The sequence below is a fragment of the Lineus longissimus genome, chromosome 11 (assembly GCF_910592395.1).
Source record: "Lineus longissimus chromosome 11, tnLinLong1.2, whole genome shotgun sequence".
Classification (NCBI taxonomy): Eukaryota; Metazoa; Nemertea; class Pilidiophora; order Heteronemertea; family Lineidae; genus Lineus; species Lineus longissimus.
Genome location: NC_088318.1, coordinates 1,586,872 through 1,602,823, shown reverse-complemented (window position 1 = coordinate 1,602,823; position 15,952 = coordinate 1,586,872). Strand labels below are relative to the sequence as shown.

The 15,952-nt window shown below is 40.7% G+C and overlaps 1 protein-coding gene across 7 annotated transcripts in view; it reads left to right on the top strand.

Annotated features, from left to right (window-relative positions):
• LOC135495344 (uncharacterized) overlaps nucleotides 1-15,952 on the top strand; it is a 30,348-nt gene continuing 14,396 nt past the window's right edge. For 3 of the 7 annotated variants that reach the window (XM_064783838.1, XM_064783837.1, XM_064783834.1), the window contains exons 1-22: nucleotides 1-308; nucleotides 2,101-2,250; nucleotides 2,719-2,802; nucleotides 3,336-3,538; nucleotides 3,914-4,049; nucleotides 4,352-4,516; nucleotides 4,891-5,037; nucleotides 5,415-5,426; nucleotides 6,179-6,262; nucleotides 6,563-6,805; nucleotides 7,263-7,325; nucleotides 8,107-8,190; nucleotides 8,886-8,969; nucleotides 9,913-9,987; nucleotides 11,359-11,589; nucleotides 12,993-13,298; nucleotides 13,490-13,648; nucleotides 13,933-13,956; nucleotides 14,650-14,796; nucleotides 14,913-15,080; nucleotides 15,378-15,545; nucleotides 15,754-15,933. In XM_064783838.1, coding sequence (XP_064639908.1) covers nucleotides 132-308; nucleotides 2,101-2,250; nucleotides 2,719-2,802; nucleotides 3,336-3,538; nucleotides 3,914-4,049; nucleotides 4,352-4,516; nucleotides 4,891-5,037; nucleotides 5,415-5,426; nucleotides 6,179-6,262; nucleotides 6,563-6,805; nucleotides 7,263-7,325; nucleotides 8,107-8,190; nucleotides 8,886-8,969; nucleotides 9,913-9,987; nucleotides 11,359-11,589; nucleotides 12,993-13,298; nucleotides 13,490-13,648; nucleotides 13,933-13,956; nucleotides 14,650-14,796; nucleotides 14,913-15,080; nucleotides 15,378-15,545; nucleotides 15,754-15,933 — 3,090 coding nt within the window. In that variant the 5' untranslated portion in view covers nucleotides 1-131. The remainder of the gene's footprint in view (nucleotides 309-2,100; nucleotides 2,251-2,718; nucleotides 2,803-3,335; nucleotides 3,539-3,913; nucleotides 4,050-4,351; nucleotides 4,517-4,890; nucleotides 5,038-5,414; nucleotides 5,427-6,178; nucleotides 6,263-6,562; nucleotides 6,806-7,262; nucleotides 7,326-8,106; nucleotides 8,191-8,885; nucleotides 8,970-9,912; nucleotides 9,988-11,358; nucleotides 11,590-12,992; nucleotides 13,299-13,489; nucleotides 13,649-13,932; nucleotides 13,957-14,649; nucleotides 14,797-14,912; nucleotides 15,081-15,377; nucleotides 15,546-15,753; nucleotides 15,934-15,952) is intronic. The other 4 variants (XM_064783835.1, XM_064783839.1, XM_064783840.1 and 1 more) reach the window with 4 other exon arrangements.

Genomic DNA, 15,952 nt, shown 5'->3' with positions numbered 1-15,952 from the left:
GTTATTCGAAGTTCACGGCACATTTTGAACCCAAATAATCATCTGATTTTGCAGGTTTTGAGTTGAAAAAATACCACTTTGCATGGTGGATCAGTAGAAGGATATCCCGAGATTCGTTTTCGGCTGGTGTGATGGCGAATAGAGTTGTAGGAGGGTCTCTACGGGCCTCATCGGGGTCCCGTTTGAGCGGAGCTGGAATGCTTGGCCGTGGCCATATGCACGGATTACTGCGGGAGTTCAAAACTTTGTACGAAAATAAACTCCGCAAACTCGATGATGCCGGTCAAGTGGATGAAGATTCTCAAAGGGTAGGTTATCTTGATATATTCTCTTAACTATGCAAATCTCATCTCATGCTGAAAATGCTTATTTTTACCACGAAAACTGCACATATCTTTGCCGGTGTGATCGCAACCTTAAATATGGCCCCATGCCAATGCGTGTAGTGTAGGCCTTTACATTGTATCTCGTTATGCACTATTGCAATCTTCAAATGGCACCTACAGCATGGTTAAGTGTCCTGCCCAAGAACATCGGTGAAACGCGTGACAGTATCGCAGTACAATGTTTTGCATCTGATAAAAAGGGCTTTATGAATGCAAAATGGGGTGTTAATTGATCCCAGTCTTCTGTGCAGATGATTAACCCCTTAAAAAGCTTACCATATCTCTCAGTAAAGTGTTTTGCCCAAAGTAAGATTCTGCGCTCTACATTTGATAGACGAATTGGAAGATGAAGAATCAGTGCCAAAAAAATCAAATACGCACACCTTGATTGGAACACGTCAGAAGGCCTAAGCTGACTTCTGACAATGCCTAGAGACACGGCGATCCTTCGTTCAAGGTAAAACGCATGACTGGTCAGTGCCAAAACAAACATCTTCGAATTCGTCTATTAAACCTGCAACGCTTTGGTGCAGTGTCTTGTGAAATGTCAGCGTCTTGTCCGAACGCCAACAGCTTATCATTAGCCAAGTATTGAAGTAAAGTGTCTTGCCAAGGTGACAACATGAGAACACATAAGACCTAGTTTATACATAAGTTAAAATGTGTGTTGCCTATTTCGTGGGGAACTTAATTTCCTTTAAATAGTTGGAAGAAAACTGAATTTAGGCCTATTTTGTGCCAATGCATTCCGGCTATCCCTCACAGAGTTCCTGGGGCACAACTTCCCAATCAATACATCTTACATAGAATCCATTCAAAAAATGAATACACACATTCATAATAAAGTGTCACACACAAAACGGGCGTACTGAATGAAATATTCATTTCTACGCCCCACAAATTGGTTTGGGGGTGTTTCTGATTGATAAGATTCAGGCTCAGCCCTATTGTGCACGAACCGTGGACACCTTTGTCCTTTTCTTATTGACTTTACCAACTGAATGGTAAACCCTCGGCAGAATGTCACAATAATCGATATGATTGTCATTCTTGAATTAATCAATGTATTGATGATATATACGTGTATCAACTGGTAAGCAAACATAAAACGACAAAGTAGTTAGTTTGCGGTTTGTAAGCTTACTTCCTTGTCAAGTGAAATAATATTGCACTCACGTAGTGTTACATGTATAATAGGTCCCAAGAGTATCATTTACACCAAACATGAAAAATTTTTGAGCTAAAATGATTGAGAAATCAATGGTGAGAAACCTACAGGTACATGTATTATCATCATGGTGTAGCGTGCATTTAAAAATGAGTGATTAATTTGCATGTCATGAATTGTTAAAGGAAATGACCAAATGATCAAAAATGATGTTTGTAATCCAATAAAAACAACATAATTCATACCATTAGCTATTGATAACTGTAAGAGTGAGTTATTACAGGATATAATGTTTGTCATGTGAATAAACTGATTAAAATGATATTGATTTTTAACAAAAAGCAAATTAAAATTCCTAACTCAAGAATTCTTTATATTATGTACACATGGAACTAGGCCAATATATATTCTAATCGATTTTGTTTATTGAAAGTTTTTGATATTCTTGCATCAAAGAACACGTTTATGATCTTTTTTCATCCTTCTAAAAAATCTCCCAGAACTGTCAAATCAAAAAAGTAATGTAACATATCGACATATTTTCAGATGCGAGTACGTATCTTACAGTCGTATGTGGATGACTTGTCGGAACAGAACGAGGTGCTTGTACAGACGGTGGAAGAGCTTGAGAAAGAAGCCAATGATCGGGTTGCGCTGCTTGAATCAAAATTACAGAAAACTGCTTCCTCAGTGAAGGTAGGGCGGTCAGATTTTCATTATCTATGTTAGAAAATGTATTGAGTGACTAAAATGTGTCACAGGGTAGAGGGTCTAGTATTTTAGTTGCTATTGCTAGTGCAGCAAATGTATTGCCTAACTTGTAGTTTACTCTTGGCCTTCATCACTATAACTCACATAATATCAGAATCACTGTACAGTTTCAGTTGATCAATGGCTATAATGAAAGACAATGGTTGCAGCCTTGTTTAAACAGGATCATAGATTTAAATTTTATAAAAATATGGTTTTAAACTATGCCCAGAGGCACTACGCACTCATGCTATTGCTACATGTAAGAGTCCCTACAATAAAAATTTGCATTTGTCCTCTCGGTGTTGAAATGCAACATTTACTTCACGTATTGAACTCGAATGATTAGGTTTAATTTTTCAGAACATTAGCCTTTATAATTCAAGATATAATAACTGTATGCTTTGATTTCAGGACTATATGACTAAAGCTCGGGATTATGAACAGGAATTGAGAAATTACGAAGCAGACCGAGCTAATGCTGAAGATATAATCAGGGTAAGACGACGTTCCAATCAGGCGTTACAAAGCTGAAAAGCCAATTTTTATTCCAGTCTGGGTCAGTCCTAGATATGGAAATTGTAAATGGGTCTGTTTTGTCTGACATTGTTTTTATGCTGCCAGCAGACTTAACTCATTCGACCACTGCGTTGGTTATTGAGGAATTATAGACAGTAATGTCAGTGGGGACATAATATGTACATGATAAAAAAGGGTAGTCCAATACTTATCCTTCTCATCTTTATGACACCTGGGTTTTCTTTGGCTACAGGTGTCCTCACTGAAAAATCTTCTGAAAATAATAATAATAATTATGTGACTTATATAGCGCTAAATCCAACTGGTTTCAGTCACTCAAAGCGCTTCACATTATTACCCCTAGCTATTGGCCTGTACATTCTTGGTTCAAGCTCTACTCTCTGGGTCCAACCCTCTTACCACTCAGTATGCCACAGATCGCCCTCAGTCCAAAAGAGGTGTAAATATCTTTTGACTGATACCTTCAATTTCTTCTGACTCCTTCTCCACAGGAATATGAAGATAAACTAGAAAAATATGATGAGGAGAACGGTTTACTTCGGGAAGAGAACTCCTGTATTCGCCATGACGTCAATACTCTTATCACAGTCATCAGTTGTGCTAGGGCCACGGGAAGGTGGGAGATTGACTCCGTAGACTTCAAACAACTCGCATTTGAACAAGTATTTGGACCTGTATTTGAAATTGCCAAAACGTAAGTACCAGCTGACATAACGTGGATCTCTGAACAGCACTCATGGACTCCACTGAGGCGGCGAGTGTCAGATATAAGATTTCAACTAAAGGCATTCTTGGCATTGTGCTCATTGTCTTTCTTCACCTTGAATTATTTGATGGGGTCAAAAATGCTTCTGCAGACCTAACTGCAAAACGTGTCACTATGCTATTCAGTTAAAGTAACCGTCGACAGAAATTGAAAATATGTGCCTTGTCATGTCCGGACCACAGCTCAAAGGCACCAGGCTCAAAGGCACCATTATCAAGCAACGGTCCTTTGGATCAGGATGTCACAAAGAACTCGTTCTTTTAGCTAGTGCTATATTCATTTGATTTTGCGTCCACTTTGCAGTAAAACTCCTGAAGCGATCCTGGAGCAACATATCTCTGAGCTTAAGAACCAGGTGGTTCAGAGGGACCAGCTGATAGAGAAACTACAGGGAGATTTGAGGAGTCTGTCCGAGGAACATTTACAGTTACAAAGCAAGGTAAGAACCTGAGATGGAATCAGTCCTTCCAGAGTCTTAGGCAGCTACAACCAGCAGCAATATGCTTTTTGGTCTTCAATGAAACCTGAATCAGAAGAAGAACTACACATTATTCAATCTTCTTCTTCTTTGCTTTCAACTGGTTAAACTATAACACATTTAGTCCTCAAGAACATGGCTGTGTGGTGCAAATCTGCCTCTGTTCCCCATAGTTTTTCTTGGAGAGATGTGGACTCCGGCAAGGCCTCCCCTGGGTTGGTGCAGACAATTCAATGACCAAACTGTGCTTCTTGTATTTGCAGATGCCAAGCTCCATGGATTCAAGCCGTCCAGGTTTCGGTGACCTATCACCTAATCATTTTGACCCTCTTGGAGGTGGTGACACCATCGACACCGATATCACTGTGATGAGACTGAGATCTGATCTTGCCCTGGCCAAACAGAGAGCGGAGGAATATCTCATGGAGGTGAGTGCACGATGAAATCTATTTCAGTAGATTTGCGATGGTCTAAAGGTTCTTTCTTCTGCCTTAAGGGCGGCAGGTCCGGGGTTCGAGTCCTGGCCGATTGAGGCTGACAACCAAGGCTCTATCAACTTTGGATCCGATTACAGCTGAAATCCATCTGTTTTTGATGGGAGTTATCTTTGTGTTTTGGGGAATCGCAATTCAAGGTTGTTAAGTTTGACCCCCAATGCTGATTAGTCCTCTTTAGCTGGATCTGTGAAAACGGTAAGCTGCTTGTTACATGATCCTCTCTTTGAAAGTGTCTCCATTTTGAGACTTCGTTGTTTGTTGTGAAAAGACAAGTTTTCATTCTCGACTGTTATCTTCGATTGTAGGTTCAGAATAAGGATCGTAAGTGCTCATCCCTGCAGATCCAGATCACAGACCTGCACAGTGAGATTGCCCTGAAAGATGCCGAGAACAGCAACCATTTACAGTCAATGAAAGTCTTGCAGGATAAACTCAGGCAGAGTACTCAGGAGGTAAGACGAAGAACTTGGCTGTGCTATCGATACGTTGTCATATGCACAACATCGGCTAAGCTGCAGTTGAGAGGGCTTTGAGTCAAACAGCAGGCCGAGCCTGTCTCCCAATGGTGTAGTGACCAATTGAATCTGCTAGAAAGTGCAGTGAGTCACGAAAAGTCACACCTTTACTGGCTTTGGTATGAATTGCATCCGCTCGTATCCTAATTAGAATGTCCCGTAGTTACATTTCAAAATATGATATCGTGTTCCAAAGTAAATGCAACAGTCTTTTACCATATGTACCTGGTATAACATGTGTAATGTTAGATGTCATTGACTCATTGTCTCTAGAGATTGGCTTCAAATAACATGATCATTATTCTCTTGCAAAGTGTTTCCGACAGGTAAGGTATGCTGGGAGTTTTATCACGTCCTGTTTATGCTTGTTTATTAAGTTTAGGTCTTTGAATTATCTGCTCTAGATATTTCCAACCAATAGTGAGCATCTTACAAGTCTACAACTCTTCATTTTGCATGACCACAACCTCAAGCCTGCAACTTCAGTCATTTTGTCGGTTGGTTTTCATGACTGCAACTCCAAGCATCATACATGACTTCAACTCCTGCCTTATATTAGCTTTCCTTAAATGATCTCACAAAGCTACAACTTCAGTCCTAGTCGCCATAGGTATTGGGGGGTTTTAATCTTCAAAGCCTTCCTTTGGTGTGTGGTTTTCTTCCTAGAATGGTGAAATTGGGGATTGCAGAAAATGCTTTCGGTGTGAAATTGATCATATCTTCTCCTGTGCCTTGCTGCAACCATTTTGCCATTGTATGTTGTAATCTTGTCTTGTAAATTTCAACTTCTCTTTCACTATAGCTATGTATTGATAAGCTTAGGTGCAGTTTAGCGTCAGTTTAGGTTGAACTATTCTAGTGCATGTTGTCTTTACCAAAACTAGAAGATACGGTAATATTTAGTGGCTTCAAAGTATCAAGTTTCATTTTGTGCTTTTGATTTTTGGCAAAGACAGTTGTGCAGCTCAAGTTTTGTAATCATCGGATATTGCTATTTAATCGACTTTATTGATCACTTTAACCATGAGTTGCTGTGAAAAATAGACAAGTTTTGAAGTGTTGTGTGATGTTGTTGCAGGTAGCCAAGTGTGAAGATGCCATCCGCAGCCTGAAGGGCGAGTTGAATGGGGTCAAGGACGAACACATGAGGTCACGACATGATGTGAGTATGATTGGTTGCTCCCTCTTTGGGAAGTATGATGAACTATCACAGCTTCTGCAGCAAAATTAAGACTCCAGACACCTATAAAAAAGTGGCGAAACTCAGACTTCCTATCATTCCCTCCTTGAGCACCATAGGTAGGCATTCTCATTGTGCATCAACCAATGGATTACAGTACTATGCATTAGAAAACTCCCTGAATGAGTTGAAAGTGTTGCATCCAAGCAGAGATTCCCTGTCTTTAAATACTACCTTGTCTCCTGGATCAGTTTACTTGATGCGTTGTTATGTCCTCTGCAGGTTTCCCAGTATGAACGAAGGATCCGTGGTTTAGAGAATGACCTAAAGGAGGCAGAGGAGGAGCGCCAGAGAACATTTGATGAGATCGGCAATCTTCAACCACGTATCAGGGAAGGTCAGCAGTCAAACCAGGACCATCACCAGATCCTCAAGTCAGAGCTCGAGCGCCGGGATGAGACCATACAAACACTGCGTAGAGAGGTGCTCAAGCTTCAGGAGAAGAGGGACCGCATTGTGTCTGAGGTGAGTTTTGCTTATGATGCCAAACCAATTGTCCTCAACACTGGTTGAGGAAGAGCAAGTCTTAGCCGTCATGTTCCAACAAATAAAAATGATCCCCCAATGTCCTTTGGCAAACTCTGAATGCCAAATTAGCTGTGTTTGGGAAGAATTCACTGTTTATTTTAGAGTTGGCAACATCTACCTCTGCTAGGTATTGGTGGTAAACAGATTCGACTGCTGCTGTAAACAGGGACAGCAGGCTTCCACCATGACCACTGCCATTGCCTCCTGCGCATTGGTGAGTGAAGGTTGGCCTGCCCAGAAGTATGACTAAGGGAGAACTAAGGACACTTATGGCTCAGTTGGCAATGATCAGAAAATGTGTATCTGTGAGAAGTGCCTTGAAAACTGTGTATAACTGGCTGAGCAGGTCTATCAGTTCTGTCCATCATTTGTAATGACTTGATCATCTTTATAGCTGGATGAGACCGAGCGACATATGCATGACATGGAAGTGGAGCGAGATCGCTTTAAGGAAGAGGTAACGCCATCTAACAATCATAGTGTGAAACACCTTGGTTTGCGCTCACCTCACAAGGCTTGGGTTTCATTTGCATGCTTCACATTTCTTTTGAAATCACCCCGTTTGAATGCACTTTAAGTTTCTTCTCATTTGATTTGATTTTTATTCAGCAACTAACAGTATTCTACTCACCTTACAGTGTGCACACTTAGTGTGTAAATATCTCATCTAACCCTAGTAAACTGGGTTAAAAAGGGATTTTCTGCATGTTAGATGTTCTGGTTTTGGTTTTTACCATCTGCACTGTTTAATTTCATTCAAAGGAATCCATCTCAAGTCCATATAAATCTAACAATGCATGTAGTTCTAACACATCACACATTTTGTTGGTTTTGTAAAGTTCCTCACGTTAGCATTAATTTCACGTTGCATTGATTGTCATTGTGCAGATTTTTGATAAATACTAAAAAAGTACCAACTTTTTACGTACACATAGAGAAAAAGCATTAGAAGGCAAAGCTAGAATAAAATGATGTGGTCTGATGCTAGGATGTATGCAGTTTGACTTCATGTTTAAAGTTATTTGTTAGAAGTGAAATTGACAATATAATCACCAGTCATATCTCAACCCAGTACTTATGGAAAACCTGTGTTCAAATACCGTTAGTGATTTTGCAGCAAGCTACCAGCTCATATCCTATTTGTTGTGATAATAATTGATTTGCATTACAGGAATTATTGTGGTCTTGTACACACTGACACTGCACCCAACCTTCATTACTGCCATCCTCTTTTGCAGCTCCATGGTGTTGAATCTCACGCCCATAGCATCATCTCCGAACTTGAAACCACCAAACGTCAACTTGAGGAAACAAAGGCTGAGGTCAGTACAGATACGTCAATTTCCTTTCTGACCTGAGTTGTTCAGGACAGTGTTACTCAGGCAAAAGTCTCCGTCCACGGATAGCTGATGGTGATTACCAGTTGTTAAACGTTGTTTGCGATAATCATGAACTATCCATCCATGGGCTCCATGGATGGAACGTTCATAGGCCATCAGCTATCCGTGGACGGAAACTTTTGCCTGTATACCAATTTGGTATTAGGCCGATCTCGGGTTTAAGGCCAAGTTACAAGCTACAAGAATGCAGATGTTACCAATACCTGAGTCTTCATTTCAGGTGTCATAACTGAACTGTTTTGAGTGCTTATTTAGCCAGGGCGCTGTTCAAACAGCTTTTGTCAAACACAAAGAAGAAAAGGTCAAACTGCATTGGGAACTTCAGTCAATCTGTTCTGGCTGTTGATTGATAAATACATTTCTGGCCTTTGGCACTTAATGCTGTTTGGATTTCCCTGCACTTAGCAAATATTTTATGATTTAGGTGCAACATTACCATTATCACTCCACTGACTAAATCACCGAACAATTCCTCATCTTATACTACCTTTGAATGTGACATATTAGACTGATCTGCACTGTAGTCTGTAGAAACTGACAACAGAAAGGAACAGTCTTGATTAGAAGCTCTGTATTTACAAGTGCTGTAATGTTATCTATTGTAACTTTGACATCAGGCCAATGCACGTTCCAAGGACTTTATCCGCCTGGAGACGGATTACCAATCGGTCAAGGCTGCACATGCAGACTCCCTTGCACAGGTAACACTTCACCTCGCCATGTCTCTAAGTCTCGTCTTAGCTTCTGCTAATTTCTAGTTATTGTAGATGCGCAGCAACTAACAATTCCCTTTTAGATGAACGCTTTTCTATGATACTTTTTTCCCAATATCTAGGTTACTTTGATATTTTCTCCCATAGTGTAATCTTTCTATATTTGGTTCCCTTGGTCTACAGCATTTAGTCTCAGTGGCATATGCCTGGCAGGAGACATTCCCATTTTTCATATCAGGGTCATGGTTTGTTTCACCTCCACCTCAGGCCGCTTTGTGTAGCTTCTTAACCTCTGACTGTAAAATCAATTGGAAATGCCAGTCATGCTCTGTGGAAAATGTGGACAAATTGTAAACCACTTCAGTATCTTCTCATAGAACCACAGTTAGAATGAGTAGTTTCTCTTTTTAGACTCTGAACCTAAAACATTCATGGCTTTACTAACTCAAATATCAATGACACTAACCCCTGCCCTGCAAAAACGCTTTGTTTCAGTCATGTTTTTATTGTCTTCACGGCAGGTAAAAGCTGGTATTGTTGCTGGTAGAAAGTTATTTGTTGCTTTTTTGTTGGTTTTCTCAAACTCATTTGAGACCAGGCAGCTTCTGTCCAACTGCAATCAGAAAACCATGATTGTTTAAGCTCTCTCACAGAATCAGACCAGAATGTTGAGTTACAAATTATGTTCTGCTGATTTCTGGCTTAACAGAAAGATAGTTGAAAATGAAGCCTCCAAGGCTGGCCGTACATTCACTGTGGACAAACGGTATTTAAACCAGTGTGTGTGTTTTAATTTGAAAAAACTGACAGTGCTCAGTTTTTGTTGTGATTTTCAAGCTTTAGAAATGTCCTAAGAGTTTAAGAATAAGATTCAGACAAATGCCCAACGTGTAGTGCGAATCCAAAATATTTGTTGTTTATTGTCTTTTAGGTTCAAAAGTTGACCACCAGCCTGCAGAAGTTACAGATCTCATCGAAAGAGACAAGAGATGCACTTACAGCTGAGGTGAGTATCACTCAGTGATCCATTAACTATCACAGCCGATCAGTAGTGCTTCTTAGTCATAGCATGGAGCTAACCAGCTTCATGGTCATAGTAGTATTGGTCAAACAACACAGAACACCTTAGGGAACTAAGTTATGCAATATTTTATTTGAGATTTCTATGGGTTCTTCATAAGAGGGTGTTTATAAGGAAATAATGTCTCCAGATTACAATTGTGTGGTTGGTGCACTGGGTCTTTGTTTGCATTGTCCCTGCCAATTAGGCCTATTCAAGGTCAGTGTAAGCCAACTCTTCCTTGGGAGTCCACTCACTTGGAACCAAGCTGTGATAAGCTGCGCTTCCTAATGTCTGTTTTGAATGAGTATTCAGACCAAATTGACAGACTTTGTTTGTTTTCTTTAAGACTTTGATTACTAATAAAGCAGTCAGGAGGCAAAGGTGGGGAGACCGGCTTTCCTGTGAAAAGTTGTTTGTATTTTTTTAGCCTTGGGCATTTTCTATACTGCTAATTACCATGTAGCAGTTTAGCATAGAGCATGAGGTAGTGTCTGAAGCAAGAGAGGCCAGGGTGGCAGTTCGTGTGCATGTATGTGCTAGTATCAATTGGTGCTATGGATGTTATGTTATTTGAGGATGTTTATGATAATTATTTAAGGGTAGGTTCAGTCATCAGTCGTTAGGTCAGTCGTTCTTTTTATGAGAATTAGTCCCCTTTAGTTCAAATTTAGCATACCACATTTCCTTTTCTTAGGAGTTTTGACATCACACTGTATTCAGTAATAAAGAAGCCAACTGGGGGCCATATAGGCTGGTTATGTCATAATACATGTTCTATTGTTTAATCTGCACAAACTGTCACCTCTGCTTTGGGTGTGGTTTTCCCAGTGGTTATCTCTTTGGTCCAGTAGAGTGCACTTGGCTTAGAGCAGTGGGTTCATGTTACTGTCATGATGTTCACATGAGAACTGCAGCAGGGAATAGGGTACACTGTTGACTTGTGTGTACAGCTCTTGCTTTTGAATTGATGTGAGAAATTTCTGTTGTTGTACCGAGATGTTAGGATATAGGCCACACTCATGCACCTTTGCCAACATGACTCTTGCCCGACGACATGTCGGATAAGAAAATGCCCAAGTTAAAATGGTTGGGGTGTCTGCCGTTGCGCTCTGGCATGGTAAGTTTAGTGGGTGGGTGCAACATGTTTTTTCTTCCAAAGCAAAGGTTTCTTTGGCAGAGGTGGAAGTTTCATCATTGTTGACATTTTGATGGCAATTCAATGTTGTCGTCTGCCAAAGGTGGCGATGAAGCAGGTGGAACTTCCAGTATAGTTGGATGAAAGTGAAACTCAAAGTTATATGATGTTTTCTTCAGGTTGCCGAGCGCCACGACACTGTCGTGAAACTGAAAGCAGACGTGAAAACCTTCGAAGACAAACACCATGACGTGCTGGCGACTGTGAACCATCGTGGGGACGTCATCAAACAGCTACGGGATGAGATCAAAGAGGCAAACACGCAGGCCAAGGAATACCAGGAGCATTTACAGCACAAAGATCGCGAACTCGCAGCAATATCGATGAAATATCAGGAACAACTCAACGAGGTAAGTCTAAATTCGGTCAATACTTGACAAACATTCTACTCTGTGACTAATTGACAGACTTGGTGGCAAAATTCAGACAAGTTCGCCACAGAAAATTCTGTCAAATCTTTGTTGATTTTTATCCTTGATGAACTGATATCAGCGATAATTATTTCAGGAATGGTTTCTAAAAGACACTCTGATCGTTATGTGTAAAACCTCCTCTTGGATTTCCAAAACGGTATATCAAGTTTGATTTGGTTTAATTGTCTTCAGAGTTCCTTTTTGGGTTGTTGAATTTCCTCAGTGAAGTGCTGTGAAAGTGATTCAGTTTGAAAGTTTGGTGTTGCGAAATCATCAAAATGTTTGATTACTTTGAAGTTTTCCAATCATTTGCTTGAACATTTCATGCAGTTCTTGTGTCAATTTCTTGCTAAAAGGACTGCAGGCCTTCTTCTCTGAGGGGGCATGTATTAACCTGTGTCAAAGGGGTGAGTCTCCGAAACATTATTTCATAGGTTTTGTCTGTCTGTTTTTGAAGTACATTCAGTCATATTTTGGTGTTTTTGTCTTTTGATCTTGAGACTTTTGTTTTTGTTTTGTAAAATGATAGATTTAAAAAGGGCTCAATGTAAGATTTCTGCAAGTAAGACTGATTCTGTATCATTTATTGCTGAAGGACCATAAACCATCTCTGCGTCCCTACCAAAGGGAACGCATGATATCATGTATTAAGGGGGTGAGTGCAGTAAATGTAGATACAATGTAATCCTCTATGTGTTATAGATGACCCAAGACACACCATTGATGTATCAGTTGGAAATTGGGAGCTCCTTTCTTCATGCATTGCTGTGACCTTATTATTTGTTTGAATACTCCTCGGTTGAGGACTTTGAATCTTCAGAAATTGGACCAAATTTTCCAGATTTTGAATCCAGTTGCACATGGCCATGCCAAGCCCTGCTACCGGTACTTACATCTATTTATCAGCATGTCCCACTTCTGGTGATCATGGCGTTGATTCAAAGTTCTCAAAGGAGTATATACCTCAAGAACCTGACTCTATTTCATAGTAACTTGATACAGTTTCATTCACTCCCCAACCCTTGTTTTCTACTCTATGTGCAGGGCTTTCCAACTACTATCAGCACCATTGGGCCAGGTTAAGGAGAAGTGGAAAGCCCTGTTTGTCTGACTGTTGTTTCTTCTGTTTTGTTCAAACAACAAATAGTTGATTCACTTTGTGATCAAGTCACATCATAACCTTATTATCATGTCTGTTAAGAACTGATTTATAAAGGTACATGTACATGTACCAATCATTACTTGAGGAGTACTTGGGAGACACCACAAGTAACTATACTTAATCAAATGTATTGAACTTGCCCAACAAAAGAATGACCTTGACCTTCTATCCATTCCAGATTGACCGCCTCCAGACACGCATCCAAGAACAGGAACTGACCAACAGTCAGCAAGAGACAATATTCAAGACGGAGGCATCTGATCTCAAGGAGCAAATCGACAGGCTGACGATGGACGTCAATATATTACATGACAAGTTAGACCAGTCGCAGAGTCAGGTGGCGTCGCGTGAAGATGTCATCAGCAACCTTAAGATGGAGCTACGAGATGACCAAGATTGTCTCCTAAAGCGTGAGGTTTCCACTCAGAGATTGGAGAAGGAACTTTCGAAGGAACGCGAGTTGAACAGGAAGCTGAGTGAAGAGGTGAGAATCTTACATGTACCAGTCGGCCTACTCTATCAGTATGTGCCCGAGTTGAACCAAGTTCATAGCCAGTCGGTAGCCCATTGCCAAACCAATTACATGTATATTGGCTTCTAAGTTGACTCGGGTATTGTTTGGTCCCTCCTTACATGTGCATATTGAGTCAAAACTCTTCTACTTCAATATTGTAGCTGTCAAGATTGGAGATCACCCTGCACCAGACGGAAGACGACCTCCAGGCAACGCGGACACATTACAAGGCAGCCGTGGAGGATAATGGCCGACTAGAGGCTCGCATTCAGGCGTTCGCCATCAATGCGCAGAGTGAACAAGACTGTCTCACAGATGAGGTAGGAACTTAATTGGATTCTTTGTAGTTTCTCTCCTGGACTAGTGAAAGAGACAGGCTGTTCAAAATTGTCCTCGAAGTGTGACTAAATGACTACTATGTCTACACATACGGTCTCAGCTTTAGGAATCATAATCTATTTTCAAATAAAGAACACTCTGTTATGTAAGTCTAATGGTACTGTATTATACAACCCTTGATGTATGCATGAGTGCATGTATGCATATACTCCATAAACTTCTGCACGTGTTTAAAGGTGATTGAATTGTGATTTTATGTATTCAGAGTGCTTGTAAGAAGTTACAGCAGGTAATGTTTCCTATCGGTTTTTGCATCCCGTTAAGATTGTAAATATCTAAGCTATAATCCTCCTTGTCCTTTTACAATGAATGACTTGCATGGTTAGTGGTGGTTTTAAGAATTTATATCGAACTGGAGTTACACTTCAAGGTGGAGCTGAAATGTATCAATATCTAAAACACTTCAAACTTGATATATGTTTTTGGCATAATCCGCGGAGAATCTGCTTTTAACACAGTTTGTACCAACCCAAGAGGCTATGACTCTCTTTCCAAACCCTTTGTGGTCAAAACGAGGCTAGAACATAATCCAAAGTAGAAATGAAACATTGTAACCAAAGTGTTTTAGAATTTAATTTTAAGGATGGTGATGGGCGGTTATTTTTCAGTTTTTGATGTCTTTTATGGGAGAATTGTTTTTCTTTTGGGGCATAACAGTACCTTTGCTTCAATTCAACTTTTTTGTCACTTAACTTATATCTAGATCTAGCTTCAGATAAAATCTCTTCCTTGCAGCTGACAAGACATGAAATATTTGCATTTCAAGAATCAAATATGTATATTGGGATTGCTCTTCTGGTGATGAAACTGCTTCAGTTATTTGGCAGTCTGGCTTAGAGCATCGACAAGATTCCATTTCATGTCATGTTGAGAATTTCTTTAAAATTGTTGGTTACTAATTGCATCGTCTGCCCCTTGCTAGGTTCAAAATCGCGAGCAGACGATCCACCAGTTGAAGCTTGAGCAGATGAACCTGAGGGAATGCCTGAGTAAAGCAGAAGAGAAGATCTCCCAACAAGAGAGAGAGGTCGACCACCTTAATCTACAGAAACGAACGGCAGCTGCTGAGGTAAGGTTGTGATTAGTTTTATGTGTTGACTCTTCCAGTTGGTCCACTCTTTCCAGACCTACTACAGGAAGTTTTCACGTACATATAATTGTAAATGAATCCTTGGTATTTTTCAGAGTGAGGCCAAAAATGAAGCGATCAGAAATGTCGAGGCGCAGCTGAAGGATTGTAAGGAGAAGTCTGCTGGGCAGATGGAGGACATCAGCCGCCTCGAGGATCAGATCAGGGAGCTTGGTATGGAGATCTCACGGTATCAAGCCGTCGAAGAGAACTTGACCCATAATGTAAGTTGTTACAATATGCCTTAGTCCATCACATGATAAGTGTGTGTCTCACTAGAAGGGATCTACTGCTCATAATAGCATATGCAGCAGATACAAGGATGATGGGTTTGATGTCTTGCAAGACGTGGAAGTCAGAGGCCTATAGTGACAAGTGATGCATCTGATCTTACCCAAAGTTTTCGAATTATGGACCTGAAACCTTAACTATTTGACCAGTCCGCCCCTCTCCAACTCCTATCACTGTCTGATTGATCTGTAATTGATTGATTTGCAATTGATGACTGTGTTTCTCTTCAGATTAAAATGAAGGAGGAGCTTATCGACCAAGTGAAGGCTGATGCCGATCTCCTCAAGAGACAGCATCGGGAACTCGTGGTCAAACTGCAGCACCGTGACGAGATGCTGCAGAAACTGAGCGCTGAGACTAACAAGATACGCCAGAAGAACCATGACAAGTCACAAGAGGTGAGTAGCTTGAAAGAGTGCAGATTTAGATATGATGGATGTGGGAAACGATAACTCTTCTCGGAGTTGTGTGTTCTAGGGGAAATATTCACTCTGTCACATATCTGCAAGTGTAAACAGATCGCGAGTAGTCTTCAGCATGCTCTTCTAGCAGTATATTCATCCCAAAAACTGCTCTTAACTGATTGATTCTGTTCACCTTTTCTAGCTCCATAAACAGTCCGAGACCATCAAGCGACTCCAGGACGCTCTCACCCAGTCTCAGATTGACCTTGAGGACACCAAGAGGCGAGCAGACGACGAGATCAACCAGAGGGAGGAGAGCATCAAACAGCTGCAGGAAGATCTTGTTGAGTCACAGACCCAATACTCAGCTTGTTATGATGAGGTACATTCAAGTGAAACGA